The following is an 11,748-nucleotide window of genomic DNA, read 5'->3' as shown; positions in this document are numbered from 1 at the left end:
CCAAACCCCCAGTTTTTCTTTGCCACTGAATGGCAGGGGCCAGAGGACACTACCCTAACCCAGCTTACTTGTACAGTTCTAGCTTACAGGTTTAAAGATAACCCTCATCTTTTTGGAAATGCCTTAGTACAGGATTTAGCCCTGTTACATTTAGAATCTAATGCACTTCTTCAGTATGTAGATGATTTTTGGATATGCAATCCCACTTAAGAGGCCTCCTTTCAGACACCCTTACCACACTTAATTTCTGAGCTGAACAAGGGTATCTCTTTTCAAGTTACCTTACAAAATGTTCTTTACCTCCAGTTCATCCTTACCTCAATGGAGAGCTCTTTATCATCTGAGAGAGCCCATGCCGTTTTCTCAGTGCCTCCTTCTGGGACCATGGAACAGTTAAGTGTCTTCTTAGGAATGGCAGAGTGTTGAAGAATCTGGATACCTCTCTGTGCAATTTTGAAGCTATTAGGTATCCCAGAAAAGATATGCCCTTTAATCCTCATTCAATATTGCTGGGTGAAATCTTTTTTTTTTATTGTTTCCATGGAGATGTGACCCACCCAACTGTGGGTAATAACTTTTGATTAGGTGGTTTCCTATGGAGATTTTTCTCCATCCCTTCAAAGTGGGTACCATTTAACTCAACCACTTTGGAATGAACTTAAGAAATGCCAGAACCAACAGAGCCCATGCGGCCAGAGACCTTTGGACATGAAGAAGGAGAACACCCCCAGGGAAACAACATGAAACAAGAAGCAGATGTCAACATGTGCCCTACCAGCTGCCAAAGAAGTCCCAAACATCATCTACCTTTATTGAATGATGGTAATATCTTGTTGGTGGCTTCATTTGGACATTTTCATAGCCTTAGAACTGTAAACTTGCACCTAATACATTCTTCTTTTAAAAAGCAATTCTGTTTCCAGTATATCACATTCCAGCAGCTTTCAAACTAGAATATTCTTATTCAGAGAAATGACATGGCTTCTATCTGATGCTTCCAGAGGGCTAGATAGTGCTCCCTTGAAGTGGGGAGCAGAGTAGGCTACTGCCTGCACCATCCTTAAGTAGTCCTTTTCTGACACACAGCTTAGGCCTGCCAAACCTAGAGAAATCCCTTTACCTGTATGCTACTGAGAAAAAGGGAGTAGCATTAGGAGTTTTAGTACAAAACTTAGGGAACATTTTTGATCAGTGGTATATTTTTAAAAGCTATAAGATGACACATCCCAGGGGTGGCCAACTTGCCTCCAAGCAATAAGGATCACTGCCCTACTAATAGAACAACTTATAGATTTATGCACATCTCACCAAGTCAGACGTTCTGGAGGTAAAGTAATATCAATAACTTCCCAAAGTAGGCTCCTAAAATAACAGGCCCAATTATTAGACAACTGGAGATAAAAATAGAAATCTGTATTACCCTAAATCTTTCCACTCTGTTGCCTGTAACCCCAAATGGGAAAATGCACTGCTCGAGCATTCAAGCACAGAAACTTTAGCTCAGAATTACTCTAGCTCACCAAATTTGCAGGATCAACCTAACTTAATTCAGAGTTGGAGTGGTTTGTGGATGGAACCAGTTTAGAAGAGAAAGGATCAAGAAGGCAGGATATGCTATAGTATCTTTGTAAGAGGTCGTCATAGCAAAGTGTTCACCCCCAGGATCTCAACACAAAAAGCCAAACCCATAGCTCTCACCCATGGACTGATGCTAGTGGCTGAGAAGAGTTAACCTTTATATTGACTCTAAATATGCCTTTCTAGTATTGAGTGCCCACTCCACCATTTGGAGAGAACAGGAACTACTGACTAATGATAAGAGCCCTGTCAAGCATAGACAAGAAATTCTCAACTTGCTGGAAGTTGTGTTGCTTCCTCAGGAAGTTGCAGTGATCCCTTGACAAGACATCAAAAGTCTGACTCCCTTATCGCCAAGGCAGACAGGGATACCAAAGTGGCAGCTGAAGGCTCAACCTCCAAAATAACATTAATCCTTAATTTATCTCTCCCACAAGCCCCCCCCACCACTTATCCGCAGAAGAAAGAACAAGTATAGAAGCCTGGGTATGCACATGTGGCAGGCGGTTGGCTTACAAAAGAATGAAAAACTTTCCTGCCTAACAAGACTCAATGGAAAGTCTTCCAGAGTCTTCAAACTGCACAACCAAACAGGGATGCCCTTAACACCCTGGCATAAAGGATTTCTGGAGTTCAAATTTTAGTTAAACCATTAAAAGGTCACTAAAAGCTGTGCACTCTGTGCCATTAATGACCCAAACTCTGGAAACTTTACCGACCTCTAAACTTAACACTCCTCAGTCCAAAGGTAAGATGCATACCTAGGGAAAATTTGCAAGTTGATTTCAGCAATATGTCATCTTGCCAAGTGTTCAAATATCTCTTGGTCTTTGTGAATACTTTCACTAGATGGCTAGAAGCCTTCCCCATCCAGAAAGAAAAGTTAATGAATTTACAAACTCCTCCTCAAATAAATCAACCCTAAATTTAGCCTGCTATACCTATTCAAAGTGACAATTGGCCAGCTATTATTACTAAAATAACCCAATGGGTGGCCACCACGTTGCACATGGAGACCTCAAACATCTGGAAAGGTCGAAAGATCCAATCAGATTTTCAAACCAATTCTGGCTAAACTATATCAGGAGACTGGTACTCCTGGGTTCAATCTATCTATAACCCTCTTTGGGATATTTTCAGCATCAAGAAAACTACTTCAACTAAACCCCTTTGAAATGATGTGTGGGAGGCAATTCTTACTCTGGAATTTAAAATTATATGCAAAAACCCAGCTTCTAACCAAATACTTTTCCTCATTAGGAGCCACACAGAAATTTATTCAAGATTAGGAGCTTAATTCCTTCCAGCTCAAGATAACAATCTCCACCTACCTAAAATAAAACCTGGAAACTCTATCTTAAGACGTGGCTTGAAAGCAGACCAGACTCCCAGCTTGAACCTAAGTGGAAGGAACCTTACTTTGTAATTCTCGTCACCCTACAGCAGTCAAGGTCAATAGACTCTCCATCTGGGTGCATCAATCCAGAGTGAAGCCCCCCTTTGAAGAGCTCCTCTAGTACAGGAGGAATCCTTCAACTGCCAGCCATTGGAAGGACTAAAGCCACACTTTAATTAATATGCTGCCAGAAAACAAATAAATGCTGTCTTAGAATTTTCTTCAGGGGAAATGAAAGAAGAGTATATTTAACATTCTTCTTTGAGTGAAGGATATTAGAGAACAGAAAGCAAATTCACTTAAATTCCCCAAAAGCAAGACATTAAGTTAGAGGGAAAAAGTGTAAGCTAAACCTAATCACTGCTACCAAGAGGTACACTGTAACATCAGTATGAGCTGAGAAATATTTGAGAACAAGTGAAGATATATTTCAAAAATCACAGAATTTTACCATGACAAATAACTTAGGTGGAATTTTTAGTAAAGAAGTAAAGAATGATTTGTGCAAGCAGTAAGGACTTGGAGGAATAATTAATTGTGTCAGAATCCATGGTTGAAACAGAGGAGATGACTGAGTTAAATAGTTATTTAAACCCACAATCCAAATAGAGCCTACATTGGCTCTAGATAATTAATTGAATGTTGGGAAAAAAAGAACATTTATTTATTTTTATTTGAAAATATAAATGAAATAATAATTTAAATTTATTTTAATATTTAATGCACAAATTTTTGATACCTTAATTCAGTCTGTATGTCACATAGCCATATATTATATATGATTTTTAAAGTTTTCTGAGGAAAGAGTCAGTTCACCAAAGGGCAGAGGGGTTGAAGACAATTCTCTTCTTCTTTGTTCATAATACTGCTATGTATTGCAGCCAAGGTATGCCATCTAAGGGAGTTTAAAGATTATACTTTCTTATTTTAACAAAATACATTCTTCAGAAGTTAAGTGGCTTAAAATAATTTCCTCTAATAAATCTTGGATAAAGATAATCTTAAGTATAATGAATAAAATTAAGTGGACAATTATAAAAAATTTTTTGAAGAAGCTCTGTAACAGGAGGGGTTTGGGGGTGCTGCACATGGCAGAGAAAGGATGGGAAGGCAGAATGTGCTCCTATGGAGGGAGAAGTGTAGTCTGAGGAGTGTGAGACCCGAGCAGCAGGGGCATGTACCAGTGGTACTTGGTATGAACTTGTCAGCCAAACTACAAAGTAAATAACAATGAGCCATCAGAACTAAATATATGTTGGTGAAACAAATTCTGAATTATTAAGAAACATTTTTTACAGTACGAATTTACTTCCACTAGTATTAACAGTGAAATTGATGTTCAATATATATTGTGCCTATCATGATTAGCAAATTATTTTTAAAAGTAAATATACAAAGCATAAAGTAAATCACTACAATTTTCTTTGCAATATTAGTAGTCAAATGATAATCAATGGAAGGTTGGCAATTTTCCACAAAATGAAATGAAAAGCATTTTTTGAGGATATCTTACTAAATAATAGAAGAACAAAACCACATACCACTGAGGAAATACTTGTGTTTTCTTCCATTGAAAAATGGCTAAAATGAGCAATATGTTAATAAATAAAATAAACTCCTTGCCAGCAAGCACTGCAGAAAAGTGCATAGAAACCACTTCTAGTGATTTGAAAATCAAGAAGAAGAATATATTATGTCTAATGGGAAGATGCCTTGCCTTGAAGATATAGAAAGCATATGAATGTTTATAGCATTTATATATTAAAATTTACTCATTAACCATAAATGACTAATGAAAACAATGTCTATGAGATAAATGCACATTAAATCATGGGTAAAGTGAATTGGACAAGAATTAAATAATGGTTTGAAGATAAATGACAAAGATTTCACCTTGAAAGTTATTCATAGCATCATTTGTTGACAAGCCATTAAAAAAAACAGACTTTGAAGTTTGTGGTTTTAATTTTATAAAAGCAACACCTTGTGAAACAAACATTTATTGTAATATTTATAATAAAAAGGGTAATGATTATGAAACTTTTGTACCACATATTCTCTAAAAATCTCATAGCAATCTACCTAAATGTAAAAGTAATGATCAATATTTAGTGAGCATAAAAGTTAGTTGCATCTTTAATATTTAATATAAAATTTTAATATATTTAACATATATGTGTTTTATCTTGTAAAATGTCTAATTAATGCTTTATGCTATCTTTAACATATGCTTTTATTAGTAAGTTTATAAAACATGTGAATAAATATATTAAAGAGAGCATAGTCAAAAACTTTGGAGATGGTTGCTCTAAAAATGGTACATGCAATTTTGCTGGGAGTAAGAGGACAACTTGGGAGTAATGTGAAGGAAAGGAAAGGTCTACTAAATAAAAGATTTCTACACAGTCAAAAGAATCAAAGTCACCAATATAATCAAAACTGCAGGTTTATTGAAAGAGAGACTGTCAGAGCAGAGAGATCTCAAACCTGGGAAGTTGTAGTGAGTGTCTCACGTTGGCAAGCAGGTTAGAACTATTTTTAAAGGCAATGAGGGGATTTCCAAGTGAAAAGTTACAATGATTGCTTGACATTTAAGTTCTTCATTACCTAGGATGTTCTTACAAAGCATGGAACAGATATATACTGGTTAGTATAGTATTTGTATCCATTTTTAATTGGATACCTTTCCATACCTTTCCAACAGCAATTTATCACAAAATGTTCTGTTTGCAACTTTATTGGGTGTGTCTCACATTCCCGTTAAGTCCAGTCCTTGGTCCATTTTAATCTTCTGGAAAGTGCCTGCCAAACCTCAGAAATGGGTCACTCCCAGGCAACTGCCATTGCAGGTGACCACATTATTTTATTTAACAACACTTACTGTATCATAATCAATAAACATTCTCCATTTCTTGCTTTAGTTTCCTGGGCTGTTCAACAAATACCATGTAATGGGTTGGTTCAAACAATGGGAATTTAATGATTTATGGTTTTTAGGCTAGGAAAAAGTTCAAATTAAGGCACCAGCGAGGGTACTCTTTCTCCCCAGAGATTGTGGCCTCCTAGGTCTGGCTGCTGGGGATCCCGGTGTCCTGGGCACCTCTTTTACATGGCAATGTACATGGCGGCCTCTCCTGGCCTCTCCCTTCTCTTCCAGATCCCACTGAATTTCAGATTCTGACTGCTCCATCTGACTTTCTCCCTTTCTGTATGAATTTAATTCTGCTTATAAAGGAATCTAGTACTAGGATTGACCCATTCTGATTGAGGTGGACCGCAACTTGACTGAAGTAATCTCGTCAAAATGTCCTACTTACAAAGGGTTCATAGAACGGATTAAATTTAAGAATACATTTTTCTGGGGTACATACAGCTCCAAACAACCACACCTATTTTAATCAAGCCATTGCCCAGAGAGAAGCATAGTATATTAGAGGTCCAAAAAATTAAGTGTAAACATTTCTCCTGGTCATACCAGTTGTTTTACATTTGCTTTAACAACTCCCAATGAAATTTGGATTCCCAATGTTCCAGCAATTCTGTCTCCAAAGTAGTCATACCTTTATAAAAAGAGATAGATAGAAAAATGCATGCCAAATCATATGCAGAACATCACAGACAAAAAGAAAAAGAAAAAAACAGATTTTAAATTTTAAGCAGCCACCTGAACGTGTTGTCCCTCAGATTGTGTCTTTAGAACAGGTAAGTAGAAATATTATAGAAAGCTAATTCATTAAAAGTTTAATATACTGAAGATAGGAATTTAATTGATTTTGTGTTAGCTGGAAGGAAAAGAACTATGGCTTTGAGGGTATCAAATCTTTCCTCCCAATGGGAGATCACATAAAAGATTTGTGCAGTGAACTGGAACCAGAAATTTCTATGAAAAATTAAAGAAAATATTCACTCAAAATAATATTACAAAGTAAAATAGTGAAGAGATGGTTAATGATTAAGTATAATGAATAAAATTAAGAAAGTTGAATCCTGAACATACAGATGACCCATGCTATCATTAAAAATAATGGAAAAGCTGGAAACAGTTTTTTGAAAATAAGGAAATTTTATTTTTCTACAAGTTTCAAATTTTGCAGAATATTAAAATAAGCATATTGTATGACAGTTGGAGAAGGAACTGGAGAAAGTGAATAAGTGGTCAGAACTATTTACATTTACTTAATTATGTGCCTTGATTTTTCATTTATTAAATTAAGTGTGGAGAATAAATGATTATGAGTTCTCTTCCAGCTCTAATATGTTTTATCCTACTTCCAATTTTCTTCAGAATACATCATAAATTATTGAGTAAAATATTTTGAAATGTGAAATTGGTCATTTCAAGAGGAAGCACATTTCCCTCAATGATAGTTTTTTTAATAAATTTCATGATAATTTATTTCCTTTCATTTATATTGACTGTACTCTTAAACACATGTGTTTAGTTTAGCCCTAATGAAATATTTTTAGAAAGCTTCTTTAGGAAAGGGAGGGGAGAAATAAGTGGAAAAAATACAGGTAAAGACACCAACATAATTGAATGTCAACTTTCTCTCTGAAATAAGGATACAAGTCCCAAATACAGCTTTCTTAATCCAATTTATTGTAGTAATTGCATTTATTTCATAGTCAAGTATTTTTGTTGTATCATAGGGTATTAATTCCATATAGAAAAGTCTTTAATTCTCAAATTATAGCTAGCATTTTCATTCAGTCTAGTAATTATCAACCCTTGTCATTTGTCCAAACTGCATCTAAGTAATGCAATTACTCTCCCTAATCTCAAAAGTAAAATTCCTCTTCACTTGCATAGTAAGCATGTAGCATAGCCATTCAAAAGTGTGATGTGGTGGCTGACCTTTGTGTGCTCCTCTACGCCCATGTGTCCCATCATTCAACATCTATTCCATGTGTTCCTAGAGGTTAATCTATATGGACTACGTTATTTTTATTTTTTTAATTTGTAGGCATTATCCATTTATTTAATTATATGTGCATGATAAGAAAACAATTGGAATTAAAAATGGACAATGGATAATGGTGATAGAGTTTTTGGCAGGAGCCTGGTTAGAAAGGGAAACAAGGAGACAGTTGCAGGTCATTGGAGGAAAAATTACATACTCCCCATGCATTTTCATATTTTTCTTTAATTCTTTTTTTCTAAATACATTATTCTTATCATTCATTTCTCTTAATTCTTTTCTCACCATAAATCCTTATACTCTAAGCTTCATCCTGTTACTGATCAGGCAGATTGTTTTATTTTGTTAAAAGTATTTTGAAGATAATAACAACCAAGCCTAAAGTTGCATCTGAAATTATCTCTCAACATTCCTCTCCATTCCTTTAAAATTTTACATTTTGCATATGCCCTGTCCTACATTAGATGTTGCATCATATGATTTATTGCCATTTTTATTTGATAATCATGTCTCTTGAGAATGTAAACTCTCTAGATACAGGGCATTGATTAATCCATAAGAAAAACAGCACATGAGGAATCTCAATATACTTATTGAATCATATTTCTGAAAATAATTAGTAGTATATAGAACATATTAATTCAGTCAATATTTAAGCAATAACTTAATTATAAATATATATTCTTTTAATTTTGGAGGCAACATAAGATATGTTATGAACATGGACTCTGGTTCCACAGACGGCTTGAATACCAGCTTTGCTCCTTCTTAGTTTGTAACCAGGGTATGTTTTTAAATATTACTGTGCCTCAGTTTCCTTATATCCCAAATGAGGATAATACTCTACCTCATGGGATTGTTTTGAACATTAAATGAGTAAATGCATGCGATGTTTGATATATTGGAACGGGTTCTAGTACATAATAATCACCTCGTTATTTGATTCACCCTAGGTTTTCTGAACAATCTGAACAACAAGTAAAGACAATTAGTATGGTTCATATATGCAAACAAAATCTATATTAGTTAGGATTGAAACCTTCTACTGTTTACTTCTAAATCACTACTTACTTACACTTACACAATACACAAATTCCTCATTCTAAACAATGGCAGTACATGTATTTGAGAAAACAAACTAAGAAATGTCTGAGCCTGTGTCCAAGTCTCTTAAAATCCTCAGTATATTTCACAGCAGAAATTAAAGAGCAAAATTATTTGAATGAATTAAAAAACTTTCTTCCATGTGTAAGTTAGCCCCTAAATTGTGTGTGAGTGTGAATTTGTCTGTGTATCTGTGTATGTGTGTGTTTGCTTGTTTTAGAACCAAAAAATTGCCTAATAAGTTATATTAGAGATAAAGGACATTCACTCATCTTCCAAGTCCTATATCCTTTTTTATTGGGATAAAAAACTCAAAGACTGACAGGAAATATATATAATAATATTAAAAGGCTAATTAAGTAGCAATGTAATTACTATCTAATCTTTCTATATGAACAAATTAGTGGCAAGTCAAGATCCAGTGATTGAAAAGTATTACTTGTAAAAAAAAATCAATAGAGAATGAAATTTATACTCCTTCCCTACCTTCAAATGCTTTGTAGTTATGGATTAATGGTAAGAATATCATTTCAAAGTAGTGATGTGACATAAAATAATCTCTTATTATGAACATGGTTATGCTGGTGTGTTTAGGATATATACTTTCATATCACCAACTATTATTTATCAAATAGAAATATGAAAATGTCAGTGCTAATTGTGGTTTTTTAAAAAATTCTTTTTGTGTTTAAAGAATTTCTGGAACATTTTTTAATTGACCAAAAGAATCTTAAAAATGGATCTGATATGTAGTGGCTGAGTTTGTTTTATTAAGTTTTCCTGGACCATGGAAGCTCCAGATTTTCTTCTTTGTGATATTTTCCTTGCTCTACAGTGCCACTGTGGTGGGAAACATTCTTATTATGGTCATAGTGGTGTTCAATTCCACCTTTAATTCTCCCATGTACTTCCTCCTTGGAAACTCCTCTTTTCTGGACATGTACCTCTCCACTGTCACCACACCCAAGATGATTGCAAACTTGCTCAGTGAACCCAGGACCATCTCCAAATGGGACTGCATGGCCCAGATGTTCTTTATGCACTTCTTTGGAGGTGCTGAGATGACTGTTCTGATAGTGATGGCTTTTGACAGGTATGTAGCCATATGTAAACCTCTGCAATACAGGGCAATCATGAGCCACAGGGTGCTGAAATGATGTGTGATGATTTCATGAATAATTGGTTTTGTACACACCATGAGAAAGATGGTATTAACAGTGAATTTGCCTTTCTGTGGCCACAATGTCATAGACAACATATTCTATGACCTTCCCCTTGTGATCAAGCTTGCTTGTATTGAAACTTATCACCTAGAATTATTTGTCATTGCTGACAGTGGGCTACTCTCATTGATCTGTTTCTTCCTTCTGCTTATCTCCTACACTATCATACTTGTCACTGTGCAACAAAGATCATCTGAAGGGCTCTCCAAGGCACTGCCCACATTGTCTGCCCACATCATTGTGTTCAGTCTGTTCTTTGGACCTTGCATCTTTATCTATGCTGGGCCGTTCAGTAGTTTTGCAAGTAATAAAGTTCTTTCTGTATTTTACACTGTTATCACACCCTTACTAAACCCTATTATTTACACCATGAGAAATAAGAAAATGCAAGAGGGTATGAGAAAATTGTGGTCCCAACATTTTATGTCCACGAAGAACTTCTAGACCTTAACACCATATAATTAGCATACCTTCTAAACATGTTAAGATAATTTGAACAATCTATATAATATTAGTTTCACACTTTATATGCTAGAAACATAAACATAGAAGATGAAGTATTTTAGTTCTTATTTAATGATGTTAGAACATATAATGATAATTCATGATCTGCAACAAAGCAGACATACAAAATCATTGATATGACATATGCACTAAATATTATTAGAGATAATTTTGATATATATGGATTACTAATGACATTCATAAATTTAGACTTTCATGAACAAATATAAATTAAAATAATATCCAAAATAATGGGAAAATAGGACTCTAATCTCTTGAATCAATGAGACAAGAAACAAAAATTGATAAATGTGACAGTATGGTAAATAAAAGAAGATGCCTGAGTGAAAAAGCCAATGGAAGGACAATTCCATTAGAACTACAAAGAGTATACTCAGCTGATCTTCAAATTCAATAAAGGAAAATAAGAGCAGAAGCACACACTTTGATTTTATGCAATATAGTGCAGAACTTTAATTTTTAAGTACTTTACACGAAATTACAACTAAATTTGCCTCTGTTAGGTTTGTAATCCTTGTCACAAAGATAAACTAAAGATTGTTTTTCTGTGTATATTTGGTTAAGGTGGTGGAAGTAGTGCCTCCTAAATTTGGAATTGCATACTCATTAATGGTTAATCTTAAATATTTTCTCCCAATTCAAGACAGCAATATTTCTTGCTTGGACTGTACAATAGTTTGTATTACTCTTAAATCTCCACATAAATTATTTCCACCGATCAATGCATTGTCTACAACTATCCAGAGTGATGACATTAAATGCACTTCTTAATGTCACATGCTAGATTAAAACTATTTCATGGTGTTTTGAATAAGGTTCAAGTCCTTACTGGTCTTCAAAACCTTATGTAGTATGGGCCTGCCCTGGAATTTTGGTGTAATCTATTTTTTTTTCATAATGTTCCAGCCACATTGACTACTTTGAAGTTCTCTAAAGCACCAGTCATCTTTTTTGGGGGGGGAGGGGAGTGCATGGTCCGGGAATTGAACCTGGGTCTCCTGCA

At 34.8% G+C, this 11,748-nt stretch overlaps 1 protein-coding gene across 1 annotated transcript; it reads left to right on the top strand.

Annotated features, from left to right (window-relative positions):
• The first annotated feature begins 2,268 nt into the window (after positions 1 to 2,268).
• LOC143655360 (olfactory receptor 4L1-like) lies at positions 2,269 to 10,664 on the top strand. The gene is given in 2 exon segments (XM_077126711.1): positions 2,269 to 2,326; positions 9,751 to 10,664. Coding segments are annotated over 2 exon segments (972 nt in total).
• Positions 10,665 to 11,748: the final 1,084 nt, after the last annotated feature.

This window comes from Tamandua tetradactyla, chromosome 14, assembly GCF_023851605.1.
Source record: "Tamandua tetradactyla isolate mTamTet1 chromosome 14, mTamTet1.pri, whole genome shotgun sequence".
In the NCBI taxonomy this organism is placed as follows: Eukaryota; Metazoa; Chordata; class Mammalia; order Pilosa; family Myrmecophagidae; genus Tamandua; species Tamandua tetradactyla.
Note: the sequence above shows the minus strand (reverse complement) of the source record. Positions and strands in the feature narration are given on the sequence as shown.